This window comes from Limanda limanda, chromosome 5, assembly GCF_963576545.1.
Source record: "Limanda limanda chromosome 5, fLimLim1.1, whole genome shotgun sequence".
In the NCBI taxonomy this organism is placed as follows: Eukaryota; Metazoa; Chordata; class Actinopteri; order Pleuronectiformes; family Pleuronectidae; genus Limanda; species Limanda limanda.
In genome coordinates this window covers 21,031,359-21,053,602 of record NC_083640.1, presented here as the reverse complement: position 1 = coordinate 21,053,602, position 22,244 = coordinate 21,031,359, and the positions used below count along the sequence as shown (strand labels likewise).

General features: G+C 42.0%; 2 protein-coding genes across 3 annotated transcripts; both read right to left on the bottom strand.

The window, feature by feature from the left end:
* Positions 1 to 1,541: 1,541 nt before the first annotated feature.
* Positions 1,542 to 9,132, bottom strand: si:dkeyp-117b11.1 (B-cell linker protein). The gene is made up of 19 exons (XM_061071054.1): positions 8,963 to 9,132; positions 6,822 to 6,847; positions 6,693 to 6,724; positions 6,572 to 6,609; positions 5,942 to 6,035; positions 5,790 to 5,857; positions 5,651 to 5,702; positions 5,415 to 5,519; positions 4,785 to 4,813; positions 4,296 to 4,332; positions 4,040 to 4,121; positions 3,930 to 3,960; positions 3,751 to 3,787; positions 3,552 to 3,657; positions 3,386 to 3,423; positions 3,236 to 3,279; positions 2,878 to 2,946; positions 2,553 to 2,711; positions 1,542 to 2,408 (listed from the first exon to the last, which is right to left on the bottom strand). Exons 1-19 carry the CDS (start codon positions 8,963 to 8,965, stop codon positions 2,292 to 2,294), a joined length of 1,167 nt encoding a protein of 388 aa, XP_060927037.1. The 5' UTR covers positions 8,966 to 9,132; the 3' UTR covers positions 1,542 to 2,291.
* Positions 9,133 to 10,030: 898 nt separating this feature from the next.
* Positions 10,031 to 21,890, bottom strand: plat (plasminogen activator, tissue). Of its 2 annotated transcripts, none has more exons than XM_061071544.1 (15): positions 21,821 to 21,890; positions 16,287 to 16,374; positions 15,974 to 16,097; positions 15,605 to 15,739; positions 14,790 to 14,900; positions 13,833 to 14,007; positions 13,349 to 13,440; positions 13,069 to 13,243; positions 12,899 to 12,984; positions 12,539 to 12,598; positions 12,241 to 12,445; positions 12,019 to 12,155; positions 11,611 to 11,751; positions 11,313 to 11,461; positions 10,031 to 11,224 (listed from the first exon to the last, which is right to left on the bottom strand). In XM_061071544.1, the coding sequence occupies exons 2-15, from the start codon at positions 16,347 to 16,349 to the stop codon at positions 11,057 to 11,059; spliced, it is 1,821 nt and encodes a 606-aa protein (XP_060927527.1). In that variant the 5' UTR covers positions 16,350 to 16,374; positions 21,821 to 21,890; the 3' UTR covers positions 10,031 to 11,056. The 2 variants fall into 2 exon arrangements, with proteins under 2 accessions (XP_060927527.1, XP_060927528.1); XM_061071545.1 differs by having other exon boundaries at positions 16,055 to 16,097.
* Between the last annotated feature and the right edge of the window lie 354 nt (positions 21,891 to 22,244).

Here is a 22,244-nt window from a genome sequence, read left to right as displayed (position 1 = left end):
TCCCCACTCTTCCCCATCTGCATGCCATAGTGTCCTTGGCAAGATACTGAACCCCTAAATGGCCCTCATAAAATGTTGAGTGTACTAACTGTAAGTCGCTTTGGACAAAAGCATCAGCCAAATGACATGTAATGTAACATGTAACAATGGAATGAGCTGCAGACAGTTGTAACATAAAGGGTGAAAAGTCATGAATACACAACTTCCAGCTTTAAATTGTGAATCATTTTGTAATTTAAACATGAAACATACTTTAAAAGTTCAATTCTGTATTATTATTAATTGGAAACAGTTGTATTTACATTTATATTTTTTATCTTTTATATAGTTTTATTTTATATATTGTTTTTTATTGTTTTTCTGATGTGTGTTGTATTTATTGGGTTTTTTATGTTTCTATGTTCATTGTATGCAACTATGCACCAATAACCAGAGCAATAAATACCTTCTGATTCTGATTCACATGATATTAATTACAATTTTGAATTGAATGATATTGTCTTGACCATCACTGTCCATTGTGCCATTCTTTAACTTATTTGTTCAGGGGTATTTTTATTCTCGTCCCTTGGTCATATATATTTTTCTATGTAAGTCAAATTCCTTGTATTTGTACACATACTTGAAAGATAAAGTTAATTCTGATGATGAATGAGAATATTTAATCCGAGGCATCCTGGTGGACTGTAGGGGTGTAAAATACCAACCATGGGAGTATTCAGCTGTAGCTCACCAGGTTAATCTCGTATATCTAAATTGAGTCTTTGTGATCCTCTCTCTCTCTCCTGCTCTGCTGTCTCTCTCCACTGACCATCAAGTAAAAGGAAAATGTCATAAAAAAGGAAACAACACAGTAATTTAATTAACTTGTTTGAACTTTTTCGCACGTCATCCTCCGTTCTTCACTTCCTGTTATCTCTGCTCACCCTGTGAAATTAAGGCTAAAAACAAATCAAAATGAATTATCTAAGTTGAAAACAAAGGTATCAGTGACCAAATTCAAAACTGCACTGGTACATTAAATGGTTCTCCAATATATTGATGTTAAGCTGCAGCTGTACGTTACAATTCACATGTTGTGTTGTTGGGGTTGGGATCCTGAGGATGCATCAGTTTGTCATCGTAGCAGTAATCCTGTAACGGAGCAACAACATGCCCCACACCCACCTGCCACATTACACTGGCTCCAGGACCTTATTTACTACTCATTTACACTACTATGCAAATACAGCAGCTCTCACAGGCCTCTGCAGCTTCAGCCTGAAGAGGATTGGGATCTGCTGTATGATATAATCAGACAGACCTCTATTCATTTGTTTATTTATTTGATGGGGTCACGTTTTTTCATGTGTTAATTATTCTGCCATGTGGTCCTCTGGCAGGTCCAAGATGTATGGTTTGGCCACAGAGGAGGTGGTCTCACCCCAACAGGAAGCAGATGTAACCACCAGTGTGTGGTCTTTGGCCAGTGAAAGACAGCTCACACACACACACACACACACACAATGGATTAAGGATTCATAACAAGTGGAAGTCAGACACAAGTGGACATTTGTGTTTATTCATAGGACACATAATCAAGCAACAACACTTAACCCTTTAAATGAAACCCCAAACATACAGTCTGTGTCTTTTTTCCCCAGGTTAATTAACTTTTACTGGTCAACAACCGTCAACATGGAAAAACTATGGTAGAATAATAAATATATATTTTTCACAACATCTACATTATTCCACCAAAAAGACACACGGGCTATACACACCAAACAGGATTACAATCAAATAACTGATTTGTACAAGAGCTTATCTCAAAGGTTTGTCACATGGAAATGAGTAAGAGGCTCAAAGCAATGGTGAAGATTATAACTGGGACATTTATGTGTAGCATGCAGAAATATACTGTTCCTATGACGGTTATCATCCTCTGACAAAACCATTGTTTCAGTTAAACAGTGACTCATTTTCCTTTCGCAGTAGTCAGCCGTTAACCTTCTGCAATTGTTGCTTAAATGATGAGTCGTGGTGCAAAACAGTCAAACATCACATTTGCAAACTTGATGATGTCTGAGGTTCATGTTGTTGGATAATGCTAAGGTCATGTGGAAGCTGAGGGTCGTGAGTTACAGCATCTCCGCTAATATTTCAGTGCATTGTCTACTTCAGCTGCACGACTGAGTTGTAATTTTACTATTATGACTGACACACAATGAGCTCGTTGCATTTCCAAGTTGGAAACTTTCACACTGTGCATTTATCTTTACATGAACACAACACAGGGGGCTGTAGTGGTTTTAAGGGCGTGCAGGTTGAGTTAAAATCGCCGTGTGCTTGGCCTGACTCTTGCTGTCAATCAGAAGCAGTTGGTTATTGCTGTGGTGGGAAATCATCTCGTCGAGAGTGGGGAATGTCTGAGGGTGAAAAATATAGATGAGGGGAGAGAGGTTAACAAATGAAAAGCCTGTAATTCTGATTAAGCGTCAATCCCTTCAGAGTCCTGTTCTCTTTGTTTTCCTCTTCCCTGTCTCCTTCCCTCTGGCCTTATTTGCTCTCACCTCTTCATTCCTCTTGCCCTCCTTTCCCAGGGCGTAGCCTTGTGTCTCCTCCAGGAAGCGGATGGGAATGTTGTACACCTTCTGCTGGTAAAGCACCGCGAGGGTGTACGGCTGCCGGGCGTTCTGGGCCGAGCTGTGTCGGATGAGGAAGGCACCGTCCTGCAACACGGACAAAACAAAGGACAAACACGTCAATCAGAGCAAAACTGAGACCAGGAGTAGGGAATAAAAAGGACTAGAGGAAAATCTTTGGGAAATGTGTCTAGAATGAACATCATTGGCTGCTAATACAACCATGAAGTGAAGCATTAAATATCTGGTTTACCTTGTTGACTCTCTCTAAGAGCTCCTCAGCTGCCTTTCTGTTGCAGTCTCCAGCAAACCATTCTTTGTCCTGGGATGTGACAAACAGCATGGAAAGCAAATATGTACATAACTCTTATGATGCGTTTTCAAATGCTTGGACTTTAGGTCTTTTAAGTTATATACTACTATGAGGTCAATATTGAACTTTTTATTTCCCTTCCTAACTTTTCAATGGTAATACGACACAAAAAGCCTCATAAAAAGCAGTTATGTTATGGCGAGAGTAAATATTTGAATATTCGTTTTTTTTCTCCGGAAAAAGCAAATATTAGAAACAAACTTCCGAACGTGTGCATGAACACACATAGACACCATACCTCATCGTCAGACTGTTTGCTTGCCCTCCTACCACCGAAAGAAGCTGGAGAAAAATAGAATAAAATAGAAAACGGGCACATATAAGACAAGAGACAGAAGAAATACATATATGCAAGTTGACCCAAAATGACCTCAACATGTCAGCTTACCCACAGGCTTGGTTCCTGCAGTAGGATGGTTTGCAGTGCTAGAGTGAAGGCAACAAGACGATACATCACACACGTGCACTTGCAAATGGGAGCAACTGACAAATCTTAGCAGGAACTTTCATTGGACTAACAAACCTGTCCAGCCTCTTTGCATCAGTCCTCTTACCTGGGTTTAGCTTCCTTCGTGGGGACTGGAAGAGGAGGTTTAACACTGGGAGTTGGTTGAGGGGGTTTGTTTGGAAACGTGGGTCGTCTCAGCTCAGGTGGAGGAGCTATAAAGGAGAGATATGCACTCTTCATCATCATCATCATCATTTCTTGCAGATGTGGTTTGTTCTGACATTTGTAAAGAAGCTGCTCTTTACCTGATTTTGCCTCGTTCATTAAGGATGAGACCAAATTCTGAAAAGGAGAAATAAATATCAGATTAATAATTGAAAACCTTCTAACTCAGTGTTTATCGTGACAGTTTGTCTTTAAATTAGGACAGAGCTCAGCATTAGGAGCTGATTCGACTGGCACTGAGATGAATAGATACACTCACAGGCTTTGCTCTGGGAATAGGAGGCTTCATCCTGCAGATAGAGAGAAACTTAATTTCCATTTTGTATCGTCAGATGCTGGTAAGCTTGGCTGAAAGCAGCTTTTACTCACGTGGGTATGGAAGACGGTACATGGGCTGTCATTGGAGGTGGAGGCATCATTATCTTTGGCCCACGTGGGGCCGGAGCACAAGCTGAGGAGAAAGAAAATCCTTCTTTTTTAAATTCTTTCCATTATCCGAAAATCAAATCTGCTGGTCTTTTCATTTGAACATTTTAAAGTTGTTCAAATAACCAACACTGTTCATAAGGGTGTGTTTTCACTTAAAATCCCCGAGAAAGATCTAGCGAAGCGGGACTCAACTGACCTGCTGCTGGCTCTAAGTACAGGTCGTCATCTTCCTCCTGAAACACAAAATGACAAATATTGTCAAATCCTGAAAACTCATAGGAGCATTTTTATCCATACACAAGGTGTAATGTGCCAAAGGTTGAGTTAGGATTTGTAATCACGTTTAGTTTGACTGACATTAGCTGTCTGATGGTTGACAGTGACCAGCTCATTTATAGCAACATCCACTCATATGCAGGTTACAGTGACCATTACAAGTTGACATTACTCTAACGATAAAATCAGATTGCCTCTTCTTTGTATTTTCAGTCTTTTATCAGTATTGATTTACTTAAGATTTAATATTGAGTTAAGGTGTGAAGGTGATCACTGGGAATTTCTTGCAAAAAACGAGCGTGGACGGTCTAATTCCAACTGTTGTAGCCGTTAATTCGACACAAAGATAAACCATGTGCCTCTTGCAAAATACAAAAGATGGAGATTGAAGGTTGCAAATTAAACTCACCTGCTCTTCATTAGGATCCAGGTAAACATCTGGAATGCAGAGAGAAAACAATGACAGGGATCTGTATTGTGACCTCTAGTGGTGTGGAAAGGTCTTATAACAATCAGAAAAGGAGATCAAAATGCATGAGTTGAATAAATAAATATATTGAATGTTAACCCTAAACCTCTCCTTCTTCCTTTAAAACACAACATCAGGTGTTTGAAACTGTAATACTGCAAATATTACTTACAGTGTCACAATGACAACTACCTGATCTTTCCTATTCCTGCAATCTCCACTGTGCAACCAGACTGATACAAAATATCTGAGTTTCTGGTACATTCAGGTGCAGCTCAGTGGAAGTACAGTAGGTGGCACCCTGTTATATTTCTTTGGATTAAATTACAGTAACTTTCCAGCTCTAATTGAATTCGTTCATATCAGATTAAGTGATGTTGCTTGTGTCTTTTAGAACAATATGCACCACCATGCAACAGAGGAGCAGTATAACAGCAAATGTAAGATCTTTCATGTTGTTCATTTCACAAATAGCTAATAAAATGAATACTAAGACCTTTGCCATCTTCTCAGTCAAGAGTCATTTACAGGCTGGTGAATAACTTCTGTGAAAGGCTTAGTTCACTTCACCTTCATCTGAGTTGAGTTCAGGAGGCGGAGCCGGAACAGAGCGGACCTGTGGATGAGGCATCATCTTGGCTCTCCCTGGCTTATCATTTCTGTCTATCTCCGGCGCTGGGGGGGAAGAGGTGTAGTTGTATTGAGTGAGGACATGGAAGAAATCAAGTGAGGTGGTTTAAAAAACACAGTCAATGAACAAAATCAGCAGTTTGTGTAGTTGTAAATGACACAGATTAATGACGGACGTTTCCTGGAGTTGGATTCGTAGGAGAAACCTTCAGGACGTTGTGGAGGTATCTGAAGATTAGAGGGGAGATGGTTAGTTAAAACAAAGGCCTCATCTTCAACCTCTTTGACGGCTGCAGTGACACAGAGATAAGTTACCGAGGGTTTTCCCGGCCTGGGTGGAGGAGCAGCCTGCCTCTGTTGAACAGCAGGACTGGACGTCCTGTCTGTACAAAGGAAATATGCTGAACAGGGTTTTGAACTGTTTAACCTAGTTGTAATATGTGATATGTAATAAGAAATACCGTTACCCAGATAAACATCCTCCTCCTCTTGTCTCTGTTGGACTTTCGCAGGTGGACGTTCACAGGGAGGAGCTTCATACATGTTACCCTCCTCATCATCCTGCCATGAGAGCATAGGAATATGAAATAGCTTCAAAGGTACATGCATGTTGAGATATTAATGTAGTTTGGTTTGTGCAGGAAATCTGCTAAAGTTCAAAATAACCAACATAGCAATGGAAAAAATTCATGATGATTAATTTAAAACAAAATAAAGAAATCAAATGCCTTATGTTATTAGCAACAGAGCTAATGAATGGATATTGAGACAGTAGGTCCTTCATTCCTCCTCCACACAAATGTATCCAGTTTTAAAATGAGGTTTTAGGTGTTAAATTTGTCTTTGTTCTTGCTTGTTTTCATTTGTGCATCTTTTTGTCATTGGGACTCTTTGTAGTATTTTAGTTATCTATCCAACAAAAAATATGAATATGAATCGCCTACCTCCTTGGCCCATTCAAGAATCCATACAAAAGGAAATGTGGAAAAAACATCATAAGAATTAGATTCTGGTGTTTAGAAATGCCACATGTAGCATCTGTAATAATATGAGGATACAACCTGTAAAGACACAAATTCAGAAACTGTTTTACTCACAAACTCGTCCTGTGGCCACCTGAACTCTGCATCATCATCTGAAACAGAAAATAAACTTAGTCTGAGATCCAGTGAAGACAGAATCCAAACATCATCCCTTCACACCAAAGTTCAATCCAACCTTCTCTTTTGGGAACTGGAGGTCCAGCGTGTCTGAGGGAAAGAGGAGAGGTCAGATGCTATAGAAATATTTGATTTCATGTATGATATAATACACCATTGAGGTTCTCCTCCTGGGAACTGGACTTACAAGTTCTTCAGTTTCCCAAAGAAGGTCTGAAAAAAAAACAGAAACCTCAGATTCAGAGATTTAACATAGATCGATAACTCAAAGTAAATGATTACGAGCCCAGTATGCAGCTCGAAGGATTTTATCAGTTTTATCATTCAGTCTGAGTCAGTGGCTGCTTTTCGGGGGAAGTCACACAATAACAATAGAGCTTTAATACTTCTCACTGCAGTCCAGAGGGAAGAGTTATACTTTAGACATCTTCCAGATTGTGTTGATATTCGTATTTTACTAATTACTTTGCGGATTCAGATGAATTAATGTAATTAATCAATGCAATTAACATGAATCCAGACACACAAGGGGATAGACTAAGACACAAATATTTAAATGAACTACAATGACCAAAAAAACTGTCTATCAGGATACTTCCTCCACCACAGATTATTTGTTCTAATAAATGTGAAAAGGGAGGGTGCAATGTGAGTATTCTCATGTAAACTAGTTTTGTCCTTTAAAATGTTATCATGATTTTATTTCTACGACTTCTGACTTTGCTGCAGTTCATTAAAAATCGATGCCATTTTGAAGTCGACCCTCTTGTACATAAAAACTATTCGTGCAGGGATGTGACTGAGTTGAGATGCAGGGGGAGGAGATGAATAAACAAAAACTCACGATGAGTGAAATCAGGAAGTGACTCAGTTTTCCCACACAGCCCAGCAGACATGAGGAAGTGTTGGTTTGAAGCAAATGATATAGACGGAGAGGTAGGAACTGCAGAGTCTCTGTGTCTCACAGCACATTAAAACAATTACACAAAATGTTTCTAAAGGTTTTCTGTTGATAAATGAGCAGCAGGTGAGCGGTGTTCTGCTATTCATGACCTATGTGTCACCTGACCACTCCAAAAATAGCTGCAGTTTGAAGTCGGGTCAAGTTACAACAACTTCTGACGTTTTGAACTTCTGCTGACTGTAACTTCTGTCTGTGGAGAAACCGTCAAGCACCACTTGCAGTCAGCGTGTGTGTCTGTGTGTCTCTGTCCAAAGTGTCAGAGCATCAGGAAGCCAACAGGAGGAAAAAGGAAAAAGTTGTGTGACCATGAAGGGAAATTTGATACAAAGAACAAGACACAGTGAGCGTGTGTGAAAAGTGAAACATTGAAATGTAGCACTAAATAGTGCATATGTTTAATACCAAGTATATATCTTATAGGATATGTATAAAAATGAATAAGTTACTTCATTATAATCTAAATTTTTATATGTCACAGATATTCCAAGAGCCATAAAAGTACTAATTGTTACATATATATATTTTTTTTTTGTTATTTGTTTTCAAGACGTGAGCATATCTCCTCCAGCGATAAAACATTTGTCGCTGAAGTTCTTGGCTCTAACTAAACAAAATATTTTATAATATATTTTGTCCCCGCAAAACCCATGTGATAATACTCCTGTAGTTAGAAATCCATCAGGCAGAACCACAAGGTGCAGGTTGAATGTTACCGAATTGTGAAAACTATGTTATGTTCAGATCTCACTGCGACACACTGATGCACAGCTGGGAATATTGGCACCAGAAGGGTCGTCACCAAAATATACATTTTCAAATGAACACATCTCGATCTGTGAGTTAACCAAAGCATAAACTGTGTTGTCATGTTTACAGAAAGAGTCTGGATAGAAGATAAGAGATGAAGATACCTCTTATCTCAAACGAAACTGGAAAATGAATAATACGCCTGTATCGGGTTTTTCTATCTATTAAAATCTAAACCTCGTGAATGACACTGGAACATGTTTGAATAAATGCTAATAAAGTTAGTTAATGGAGAACTGTTGAACAAAGAGCACAGAAGAGGAAGCTTAACAAACTTGTTGGATCTCTCAGAGAACTTTATCTCGACTGATGCCTGTCAGAGTGTTAACTCTCAGGTTATCATGTATTTGTCTAGGGGTCATTTTCACAGTTTCGCCTTCACACTCCCCCACAATCACCGCTTTCACAATGTGGATTCTAAAATATCTTCCCCCCGCCTCACTCGGAACTCTGAAATAATAACAGCAACCTCTTACTTGCGCCTACTTCCATCACACTCCACCACAAAGTTACAAAACTGTCCAACCAACAAAGACAAACATGAAATGGCACCTTACCATCGTCGTGAGGCTCTCACAGCTCAGGTCATGAAGATTTGTCTTTGTCGCCGTTCTTTAAATGCAAATGGTTTTAAAGATTGAAAGCGCGCGATAGAGAGAAAGAACGAGAGCGACAGAGAGAAAGAGAGACAGAGAGAGAGTGTGAAGAGCAGCTCTGACTGATCTCATTTGCATTTCCTATACCTGTGTCAGAAAAAACCTTCACCTGCTGTTCTGTGCCTTTAAGTGAGCTGCAGCCAGTGCACAGCTCAGACATGGCTCCACATAAACCAACGTTATTAACAATCGAACATCAACTCCTACTGCAGACAACAAAGACGTTTTTAAAGAGAATTCATTTCTACAATTTTAAGAATTAAATTCTACACACACTCAGTAACCAGTGTATTATTTTATATGTTTAGAACCACAAAGTGCAGCCTCCACAGATTTGGATCAACACCTACAATAAAAATTAATCTCGATAAAAACTCATGAAGGGAAGATTTGTTGTTCCTGTGACACTAAACCAATCTGTTTCCTTAAATGTTTTACTGATCAATAATGAATGAAAAGTACTCCTGTCCCCATGGTTAATTATTAGTGAGTCTGTTTGCCTTTAGAAAGAAAATGTTACGTACTTCACATGTTTTTATAGAGGACATAGACTTTAATTGAAGTTGGAAGTGTAGTTATGCTGTTGCGTTTATTTTTATTGTCAAAATGTTATTATAAGATATGAATTAAACTGTGAATTAATTATGCATATTGATGGTCAAAAAGCAAACACGCACTGCAGCCTAACAGTCTTTTTTCCTGGTTAATGGATGTGGGAGTAATATAAAGAAGCTTATGTTCCAGTATGAGGAATATGTGTTACTACTGAAACAAAAATGTTATGATAAAAAAAGATTAACTCCACCAACAACCTGGTGACAGAATTTCCAGCTCAGAGTTTCATGAGTGGTGACGCAGGAATGTGCTGAAAGAAATAATTAACAAATTATCTGCACTTTACTGGAAACAATAAAAAGCTCCAACCAGGTTTATTCCAAATTTTATTTATTGAAAAACGAATATGTTGACAAAAGTGGTTATAATAACAATAAATTATTAGTCGACAGTACATAACATATGACATTTTCTACAAAGCAATATAAAACACACATAAATATTAACTTAGCACAAAACATCTGAAAACCCTTGAGAATCTATCAAAGGACACAGTGAGTGTGTGTGTTAGGCTTTGCAGTCAATAAGCAGTTTAATGCAGAACCAAACAGTCCCCAGTCTTTTTCAATATAAAATCAATAATCAGACAATATACATGTTATATTTACACTGGGATCAACCCAAGTATATGGTGGAGATAGTGTTCTGATAATCTGATACAAATCTGAACTGCCTCCACTTAAGAGCGTTAAGAGACAAAACAAGCTGAATCTGAACCAGCAGATATGTTTGTGGTTTGAATGGAACCAATCGAGCCCTGAAGTAACATTTTACATTTAAAAACTCCGACGTCACCTCTTATCGAGAAGTCTGTGAAACAATCTTTTGCACAAAACCTTGAGAAGATAAGCAAAAACATTCCTATGTGACTTACTGAGCTGTGCAAAGTAAACGTCCTCTGTTGACTGAGAATTCTTCCGGGTTATAAGTGCTACTGATCTGAAGTCTGTCCCTGTGACTTCTTGGTTTTAAACCAGCGTAGAGAAGGCCAGAGATGGGAGGAGTTTCCACTCATTCCCGTTACATTCGCTACCTAAACCTCCGGTGAGGTGGAGGCAGAACTGTGACAACACAGGAAAAGATTGTACGCATGAAAAGATTAAAAAAAATTATAAAATTATGTTCTCACCACATATTGTGTCATATTATCACAGCAATGAACAGAGAACATGGAGCTACACGGTGCATGGGAACTCTTGTGCGTCTCTGTCGGAGTGACCCTGCGGCTTCAAAATCTCCATGAGTTCAGATCAGTAGAGTCCCGAGAGTCCTGTGGACCTCACTGTCCATCTTCCCACTGATAAACAAATCTGCTGCTTTACCCACATGTGCTCATGGGTACAGTTATCCAACGTCATCCTCTATGCAGCCTCTCTTCCTTTAGACCGGGTTTGCTTTCATTATACCGTTGATCCAGCTGATGTAATTGGTGACACGGGTGTAGACCCCGGGTTTTTCCTTGTGGCCGCACCCGTCGCCCCAGCTGATCACACCCATCAGAGTCATCCTGTCGTTGTTCCGACAGACGAGCGGCCCGCCGGAGTCTCCCTGTGGGATGAGAGAGGGAATGAGAGTGAGTGATGTCATCAGCACTGATCTAATGAGGATGTTAACAGGAGAAATGGGGCGTTCTCACCTTGCAGGCATCGTCAAGGCCTCGGGTGTCACCTGCACACAACATGTTGGGGGTAACGGGGCGTCCAGACAGCACATCTGGGACGCAGCGCTCGTTGGGCCACAGGCGAACATAACCTCTCTTCACACGCTCGGAGTACTCTGCAGCAACTGTGGAGAGGGTTTGAATTAATACTCCAGCAGCTGCTATTCAAACCAGAAACCGAGCTCTGTGGAAGCGCTGGCTCACACTGCCCTCCACTGGTCAGTCAACGTGCAACCTCAGTGAGAACCGTGAATTATAAAAGATGTTTGCTCACATTCTTTGTCTTTCCCGTAGCCTGAGATCTCGCACTCGGTCCAGCTGGGCAGCGACAGCCCCGGTTCCGGCAGACACACGGGAAGAACCTCCGGAGAGTTTATAGCACAGATGCCGATGTCTGTCTTCAGCTTCAAGAGAGCTGCAAGTGGACAGTGACCACAGGAAAGTCAGGGTAATGCACGAGGGGGAAATGTGGGATGATGACTGAGGGACTGTTTTAGGTTTTAACAAGCATTTGCTGCCCACTTCAATTTCCATTCCATCACTGCTGGGGGGAAAATGTGGAATTTTCATCATTCACTTTATAGCTCGCCAAAACTCAAAAGTGCACAAATAAAACGAGAGAAAGACATGAAATGGTGAAAGATTTTGATTTGATTTTAGTTTAGTTCAAATTGTCACTCACCAATGTCATTGTCATATGTTTCGCTGTCAAATTTCTTATGCCTCCAGTACTTCTCCACCTGGAAAATCTGCTCACTGCTCGAGTTCTGTTTCCGAAAGGTTCTTCCCAAAATCACCTGCAGTTTTTCAGCTTGATCCCTGAAAAAGACAGAGAATGTGTTTACATGTTGCACGACACACATTTCATATTATGCACGGAGAAGGATGTGCGAGTCTGTCTTACCTTTCCTCGAAGCAGTGCGCAGCCGACAGGACCCAACACGAGTTGATGAGGACGCCTCCGCATCGGTGAAAGTGACGTTTGCTACGGTTCTGGTAGACGTTGATGGCCGCCTGCCACGGCTGATCCGTGATGTCGGTCTCTCTGCCCCCGAATATGCGGAACGCCGGGCGGTTCAGGGAGTTATCTAAACGCTGGCCACATGTGGCTGCAGGGAGGACAGGATGACGGTTAAATAACCAACTGAAAAAACACATCAGGAGAAATGGACTCCTACTGATGGAGGATGAGGAAGTTTTACCTCCGTGGTTGTTGTTCCTGGTCGGGGCCCGCGGGCCGAGGGTAGTGATGAGAGATATTGCTAAAATAGAGGGAAACAAGAAAGGGCAGACGATTAGCACCAACACACGTTCCTGCACTTACAATATGTATAATATGTAGGGTTCACCCTGGACAGGTCACCAGAGTATCACAGGGATACAGAGACAAACATTCATTCTCACATTCACACCTACTGTCACTTTAGAGTGTCCAATCAACCTAACCCCAATCTGCATGAGGCTAGACTGTGGGAGGAAGTACCCAGAGAAAATAGGCCAAACCGGGATTTGAACCGGAAACCTTCTTGCTATGAAAGTACAATGAAAGTATGCAAACTCACAGCATTTGGGTATGTCGCACAGCTCCCAGGTCAGCCTCATGTTCTTGTAGGTGTGACACCATGGACCGTCATCAGCGTCTGGATTCCTGTCGGGTAAAGGAAGAGGAAAATGAAACCCAATCCTGAGTGCAGGGGAGATTTTAGGATATTGTGCGTGCTTGGATCTCTACCTGCAGAAGCTGTGGCTGCCGAGCCCAAGCTTCAGCGCATCCGAGCGCCAGGCGTTGTTGTGCTTACGCTTGACAGCAGGAGAGTCCCATGGGAGACAGCTGGAGCCGCTCTTAGTGACAGATGCTGTGCCTCTGTAGGACTGACCAGAGCCCAGAGCACATTCCTGGTTCTTATCTGCTCCGAAACACACACACACACACACAGAAAACAAGGGTTTAACCGAGCTGGATCACAGATAATTGAGTGTTTAATTTAGTTTGGATTCTGGTAAAGTTGCACCTTCTGGACATTTGGGCACAGAACAGAGCTCCCAGACGATCTGAGTGCCTTTGTAGGTATAACACCAAGGAGTGCTGTCGTTGTCTGGGTTCCTGAGAAGGGAAAACAAAGACAAGGACAATGAGGAAATGCTGCACGTGCATGGCTCACCTCATAAATGATGAAAAAACCTTCAAGTTTAAAAAATGCATTAGCCAAACAAGGTTTTGCAAAATAAGACCGAATATCACATCATCCAGTTCTGCTCTTTGCCAGATTTTGGATTTTCTGCCTCTTTACCTTTGCCTGGTCTGTGATGAGTCTATGAGTCATGTAAGACACATCTAGTTATTATAAGATAACTGATTTAAATGCCAGAATAAAATTGAAAATGTGGGGTCACCTACCAGAACCCCTCCTTTATTTAAATGCACGGTCACAATGGACTTTAGCCGTTTATTCCTACAGATGCTCCAGTTCCGAACAGATTCCTCCGGTCCCATACCTGCAGAAGTTGTGGTTTCCCAGTCCAAGACTGCTGGCGTCCAATTTTCTTGCTGTGAACTTTTTCCCCCTCAGAGACGTGGCGTTCCAGTTGATGCACTCTGCTCCCGAGTGGCTGATGCTCCAGGTCCCACGGTACCCTTCGCCCCGGCCCACCACACACTTCTCATTGTTGTCTGTAGGAGGGAGAGACACAGTTAAACTGAGTCTAGAGTCAATTATGTATATGTGAGACTGATGTCATTTTAGAAACTGACCCAACACAATAAAGTCCATTTATTGGATCTAGAACTCGTTGTTCAAAATATTTGGGCGACTTATGAAAAACATTGTTATTTCTTAAATAACATTAAATGCACAACTTGTGTCCTTATAGTGGAGTTTTCAAATTAGTGGTTGAGAACGCGGACCAAACATAAACTATGATGATTGTAAATGTCGTCATATTTAGTGAGTCTGACCATCCCAACTCATTACTCTTTCGATGGAATCACTTGACTGTGACCACTGGGGTTCACGTAATTATCCCACTGGGAGGGTGGGGTGTCCCTGAAGCCTCGAGGAGTCGCCCGCAGAAACACAAACATTCATATCCCAGAATGTCTTTCCAGTGTTTATACTCTTTTCCTCTTCTCTCCAAGCCGCAGGCCAATGACACCTCAGTATGAGCCACGCAGTCAAACTGTGACCTGATCGAGAGTCACTGACAAGTTCGTATTGGAATCTGTGTCAGACACACTGTTATGGACGTGGATGAGTTTATTGTTTGCTTTAAAGAATAACATGTGAATGTGAAATACATTATTTAAAGGTTTCTAGCTACAGTATTGTGTGGATTTCCCACTTTAAATAACAAACTAAATATTAAACTGAATTTGGGGGTTTTAGACCATTTGGCAAACAAAATCTATGATGTTCATATTTAATCTCCGTGGCCTGTGGCGTGTTGTGTACTTACTGATCTCACACTGAGCCCCACTGAAGCCTGCAGGACACTGGCAAATGTAATCGGACGTGTACACAGCCTCCTTACAAGTTCCTCCATTGTAACACTGAGACACGTAGCAATCTGGAAAGGGGAGCAGACAGGGATCCTGTTAGTCAGTCCTACATCAACCACTTCTTCGGAACATGAACAATTTAATAATCAGAATATGATTGATTTGGCCATGCCAGCTTATTCCAGAGAATTCAATTAGTGGGTTTTGTCTATCCAGTAGAGGGTTCATTTCTAGAGCAGAACTGGTTTTATGGCATCATCAGTCCGATTCGTCATTTAGTATTTCAACATTTCCTAAAGGTTAGCGTTCAGAATAACAGCACCCCACTCATCCCCCCCCTCGTCGTATGAGCTCACAGACGCTGCAGACCGAAAATGTGGTTGCAATTTGTCTGAGGGAGGGGCAACCGTGCTTCATAGAGTTCGTCAATGAGGGTGAACGTGCGTACGAGGGCTGGTCTGGCAGGAGTGTTTTAGACTAAACTACACCCACTCAGAAACCAAGCGGATCTTCATTGGGATGCACTGAAATAACAGCGATTTGGACACATGAGCGAGGAAAGCTCAAATAATCATCTGAGGTTTTCACGGTAAGTTAGAGGGTAAAATGAAGTTGTAATGGAAGACAGAGGTCGGTGAGGGCAGGCCGTCAGATCCACGGACAAACCGACAAACAGAGGATCGTGACTTGCTCAATGCAAACAAGACAAAGTGAGACGAGGGTCAGTCAGTCCACAGGTGTTTGTGTGTCTGTGTGTTCATTTCACACTCACTGATGACGGGCACAATATGACAACGCTCTCGTCCTCTCAATGCACAACGGCAATACTCCACACGCTGTCCCCTCCATCGCAGCCAAGCGTCGCCATAACTACGCACTGCTGATGTCTCACTATCCACACAACGCACTGAGAACACACACACACACACACACACAAACACAAACAGTGAGTATACAGCCAATCAAACACAGAGAAATCTGAATTATTGTCACATAAAGAAGTTATAAACATGAAGATACAAAAACAGGGAAGAGGAGCACAAACACGTGAATGACGACAGATAATTAAAAGGAGAACATGCAGATGGTGAGGGTGGTGATGGTGTGATTGGAGAAGAAAGAGCGTGTGATTGGTGCTCACGGGAGGTGTCAAAGGGGGATGGAGACTTCTGGACATGAATAATCAAAATTGTCCGTCTGGCCGGCTTCCTGTTGGGCTCACCTCTGTAAAAACGGGTCCCTCTCTTAGAGCGGAGCGGCCGCACCTGCAACACAGGAGATACAGTTAAACTCAGAGCGGCCCAGGATGGTTGGATGGTTGCATGGTGTTGGTTTCCAGCCGAAGCAGCCAGGGATCTTCTCTTCAGGATACTGGGAAAATAAACGTGCAGAGGAAACTTTCTGCACATAGAGTTGGTATGAATCCATCCTCTTTATGAATATGTTGTACTTACATTGTCCGCTAGGCCGCAGCAGAGAGCAGATAGGAGAATGAGTATTCCAAAGGATCTGGTCATGCCTCCTCAAGTGGTCTTTACTTTACTGGAGGTAGAAAATAAAAAACATATTAAATACATATAAAAATGATGATACCATGATAAACAAAGACAATGACCAGGATCAAAATGAAACCACATTACAAATAGTCTTCCCTTAATCATTATAATGCATCTTCAACAGTGTTTTGGACAAAAAATGTAAATAAGAAATTGAGTGAAATCAGATTCTAGCCATATAATGTCTAATATAATATAATATGAAGGTAAAATGATCCTGCTGTGAATAATGAGGTCATTTGTTTCCAGGAATCTCTTGAAAATTATGCAAACACGTTGACAACATCGGCAACTTCATTTGCAAAAATGTGTAAATGTTGAGTGACTCTCCGTGCAATAAAACGTAGTCATGAATTTGTCATCAAGACTGAGCCAACAATTGCAGGAAAGCGATTGACCGGTCGACTTCTGTTTCTGTGATCGACTTCCTTCCTCCAACCCGATGTCTGCCTCTGAAATGATCCCTTTGGAGTGAGGGAGCCCGTTCGGGAGGAAAGGGTGGACACGGCGAGGTGCTTGTGGGAAAGCAGAGGTCATTTCTAGTTTCTTGAAGTTTGCCAGTCTCATGGGTGAGTTCAAGTTTGTGCTGTATACATGTTATTTACCCAATTTCCCATCTTGTCCCATTCCTCCTACCAGCCCACTCTTTCAACTTATTTATATTCATGTCATAACAGTAATCCGCAAATTCATCTGTCTCTTCCCCACTGGGAGTAAACAGGAACCAGATTATCTTCATGGCAAAAAAATGAGACACTGACCATCAGCATCAAACAGCCCAATCTGGACAAACCCTGCAGCGATGAAAGCAGCAGCTGGAGGAGGATAAAGTGACTCAGGACTTAAAAGGGAAAGAGGAAGAAACAGAAGGAAAAGCCTTGAGCAAAAGAAAAAGTCACTAAACTCAAATTTCCCTTTTGTACTTCTAGAAAAAGCTGTGGCTATCGGACGGATCTGTAGATGAGGGTGCTTGTGGCTCTTCAGTCAAGTGTGAATTAACGTGAGTCACAAAAGAAGGAGGGGGAGGAAAGAAGGAGTATAGAAAGGATAATTAAAAAAAGAAGATTTCTGCTGAAGTGTAAAAATGGCTTCAGAATGAGGAAGTTCAAAGCGGCTTTAAAAAGAATGGTGGGAAACGTCTACAGACACATGCATGCAAATAACATGACTTACAGCCGTCTGCATACATGCCTGCACTAACACTTCTATTCTCGGGGAGGTTTTTAGACGCCGGATGGTTCTCCACTGACTCACCTTCTGTGGTTGACTGAGCTGATAGAAAACAGAGGGGGGTTTGATATATCAGCGACGTAAGCCAGCAAGGCTGGTGACCACAAACACAGAATACTCAGGGACATGCAGCTAATCGACAGCCCTGTAAAAAGCTTTACTGTACATTCTGCTCCTTGTTCCTTGGAACAAAGTCTCCAACTCAGGGCACATACATGAGTTCACACGCTCACCATTAAGAGGGCAGCTCCCTTGATAGCGATTCTTGCCTCAACCAAATAGGAACCCTGTTGTCTGCTGTGCTTTCACCCCCCCAACAGAGCCCCACTGGCAGGGTGACAACCGAGCAACCACTTTTCTTTTTGTTTCGTTTGTGCAGCTGTTCAGTCGGCCCTCTCTGAGGCCCTGTCAGCTAAAAACATGTGTTTCCTGCTGCGACACTGCCAGTGCGTGGCCCGTGCATTGCATGGCGGAAATGTGTGCAAATATCAACACACGCACACACACAAACCCGTCCAAACACGCACACATCAGACTCGAACATATGTGTATCCCACCCTTTTTACAGTCAGTGGTATCTGGCATGCAGGGGCCCCTTTGGGGTGCAATGATCACTGCTCCATAAACAATCCTACAATGCAATGGGCCTGATCTTAAGCTGTTTTTGAGGGCTGTCTTACCAAATCTAATACATATGAACAGACGTAAACACACCAATTAAACAAGTATGTAACAAAACCTCATTTAAGTCATGTTACAAAGGAAAAGTCTTTAGATTTTATATACAGAGGGAAAAACTTTCTATAGACCTGATCAACTCAGAATCTTTGACCAAATACAGTTGGTGTTTTTTTAACAGAACTGGCTTGACTATAGATGTTTTTCAATTAAAATTATGGAGACTTTCTATTAAAATGCAAACATGATTACCATCACAAAACAGGGATTGTTTAAGACCCTGGCAACAGCTGCATACGGTAAAACTGATCAGGTAAAACAGCAAAAGTATTTTCAATTAAGATTTTCTCATGTCTTCCTAACTTTTCTGGTCAATAGTCAAAACCTAGAATACCTTTAAAAAAAGACATCATAACAACTAAAAGATGTAGTACACATTACTATAATACTAATCAGTGAACTCTTCTCGGTCCACCAAGGACAAGGAGATACAACTTTATGTGCATGAGGGGGTCACGACCAAGAAGAAGAACCAGAGCTTTTGATAATCTGACTGACAGTAAGATTTATGATCAAGCCTCGCTTAAAAGCAGGACAATGCCGTCCCACTGGCACTGCCGGGGTTAAAGCATTCATCAGTTACACCCAATCTGTTATTTGTTGAAACATGTGTAGCCAAGTCTGCAGCCTGCGGAGAGTGTGGTTCCTTCAGTTTGTAGGTCAAATATGAATGGAAGAAATGGAAATATCAGCCGAGTTGCAGCAGCAGCCAGACTGTGAGTCAGCCGCTGGTTTTAAGATGCTCCAATTAAGTGAATGCAGTTTAGATCCTGCTGACGTAAAAAGGCAGCCACGCACACAAAGACAAAAAAACACATGTCGAAGCCTAAAACAAAAGCGGCTTTCCGACAAGGTTGTTAGTTTCCAATTAGTGTAAACTGGGAACTGGTTTGAGTGCTGAACACAAACTTTGACTTCTTGGCTGGGAGTTCAGGGGACCATTAGCGAGGATGTGTAATGATGATGGCGAGCTGGGTTGGTAAAGTTTTGAGGTGAGACATTCTCGTCCTCAAACCGCAACGCCAAAATGTCAAAGTCTAAAACACTGAGCATAGTTTCGTCTGACTGTGAAGTTCAAATTCTGGTTCACTGTTTGCACTTGAAAGCGTTGCTGGGGTTTCGCTTCCTGTTTCATGTACAAATGTCAGAACTGGTACTTGATAAAGTTCCTAAAGAGGGTGGACTGCTCACACTGGGACCCAGGTGAGTAATTGGCAAACACCTGTGGTCAGTTTCAAACAACTGTGGTTAGTTTCTCAACAACATTTCTTAAACTCAACAACTGTGGGATAAAGAGTTTCCCTTCTTGTGCCACATCATTCTTGCAGTGTCATTTTCCAGGCAGCAAGTTTAAACATCATATTTTGAACTGGTTCGACCTGCTGGGATCCATAAACCTGTATTTCTTTCTTTGTTTCTTCAGTTTAGGTGTTGTTCCTTCATGTGTGCATCGTGTTTGCTGATGATGTGTTCTGGCATGTGATGTCCTGTTGATAAGTAAGCTACTTAGAGGACTTTATACACTACTAACAGGGGGGGGGTTCAGTGCGATGCAGTGAACCAGCTGTGATCTGGCTCTGTAAAGTCCCGCAGAACAAAGAGAAGCATTGTTGCCTTCCAGCCTCCGACTGTGCACAATATGAGGCCTTGTCCTTATCAGGAGAAACTCATAAAACCAAAAGAAGCAGGTGCTGACATTAGAAATGGGATTAAACTGTGGGAGACAATGGAGCTGAGACGACTATGTGGTAGGAGATGAAAGGATGGAGAGCGAGGGAGAGAGAAGGTAAGGGGAGAGGGATGAAAAGAGGGAGACGAGGGAAAATGAAATCAAATCCCGGAGGTCAGCAGAAAGAGGGTGAGTCGTCCTGAGTCACCCAAGCTTCCAGGGCTGCACAGACACAGCTGTATAAAGAGACACAGATGGAGGCATTGAGGGGATTTACACCAAGAATTGAGAACATTAGAAGAAGAAGACACAACCTCCACATTCATTAAGGATCCAGTGTCATCCCATCGCTCCCACAGTCTGATCCAGCTCTATCCCGTCTGACCTGCTCTCCACTTACGGCTTTAGGACCAAAACCACTGATCCCAGTGAGTCACACACATCAGTGTGAGGCACCAAACACAGGTGACCACACTGCAGGGAATGCATACACACTCCACAATCTCTCAACATGCAACGCAACCGAGCACCAGAGTGACGGAGAATGTCTGCGCTGCTGACCGATGCTGGGGAGAGGAAATTCCTGAAATGCAATCTTGTGCGTAAATCCACCTCATTAACTCGATAAGAGCCTGCCAGTGATCCTACAGAGTTTGGCCTGAGTGCTGCAAGTACACACACACACACACACACACACACACATACACACACACACACACACACAATGCCTAGGACATTGACTCTTACCGTAACCATAGTGACTACTTGCCTAACCCTGAACATAAACCCAACCTAAACTTAACCTTAAAACATGTCTTCACTATGCAAATGTGTTGTGTTTACATATTTAGGTCACCACAACACAAGTAATACCACACACACACACACACACACACACACACACACACATGCACAGATCACTGTATCTTAAAGGGACGTTCCAGCAGCAGAGCACAATGTTCTTTCTTGTAACATTCGGAGAAGCAGCCACAGAGCACTGCATGATCGTGTGTCGTAAACAATATTGATAACAACAAGTACCTGATTTACTGTGTCAAGCGTTTGGGGATTAAAACTGGACTGTAGGTGAATTTGTATATTCTCACCATAGGTTTAACAAGTGGATGGAGAGAGGTAAATAAAGAGCCGCTGGAGTCACAGTGAGTCAAAGTTGCGACGGCAAATAATCGAATTAGAAAGCACAAAGAAATCCAACAAAACATCCGCTGTGTGTTGTGTGAGAACCGCATGGATGTGCAATGAGGGGAAATTAATACTATGATCCCAAACAACTCACTTCACAAGCTTCAATCCACCAAGTTTGCTCAAATGTAATAGCACACATGCAGATTACTCAGTATGGCAGAAGTATTTCTTACCTTATTTCACATTTGTCTTATTATTGTTTTATAAAACAAGAGAACTGTAACATAGCTCCATATCAGACATTTACATTTCTCAATCAAAGAAAATATTGTTAAAGTTGCCCTTTACATTGATTAGACTATTATAACTATAGGTATATTCTTATTAGGTGTATTTATACTAGGGATTGCAATTCCCACTGTTTCTATTTCCATACAACTTTATGTATAAGATTCCTTCACGCATCAAATTGCAGCTTTGCAAAATGTTAAAGTGTGTTAACTTTAAGCTCTACAGCCTCAGATAGTGATGATGCTCTGATGTCACTTTTTCAAGTCGTCATTCTGCGAGAAGACCGCACGTTGCTCCGTCTAAAAGGATCTGAAACGCAACAGCATGCGATTTAAAACAAAGAGGAAAACGCTCTTACCGAGTGTGAAGTCTTCTGGAGCGGTTACGTCTCAGTGTGTTTGCGGGAGACGGCTCGGTGTCGCTGGGATGAGGCTCTCAGACTGTGCCGGGTATCTCTCGGCTCCCTGCTTTTATCGCAGCGCTCCAGGGGGGAGGGGGGTGGGCGGGGGGCTGTGACCTCAGCGGGAGGAAGCTTGGCTGACCGGCCGGATGATGATGGTGATGATGCAGCCTGCTGGGTGGTGCCGATACGGAGCAGCACCTCCCTGGAGGCTGGGCGAGCAAATCACGTCTTTAACTAGAAACTGGAAATAAATATTTTCTTCTTCCAGCTAAAATTCTCCATCAATGACAAGTATGGATTTCAAAGTCCTGTAGCAAATTTCAGACTCACCTGAAGTTACATTTTTGTCAGCACCTGTAAGAATATATAACTTAAGGTA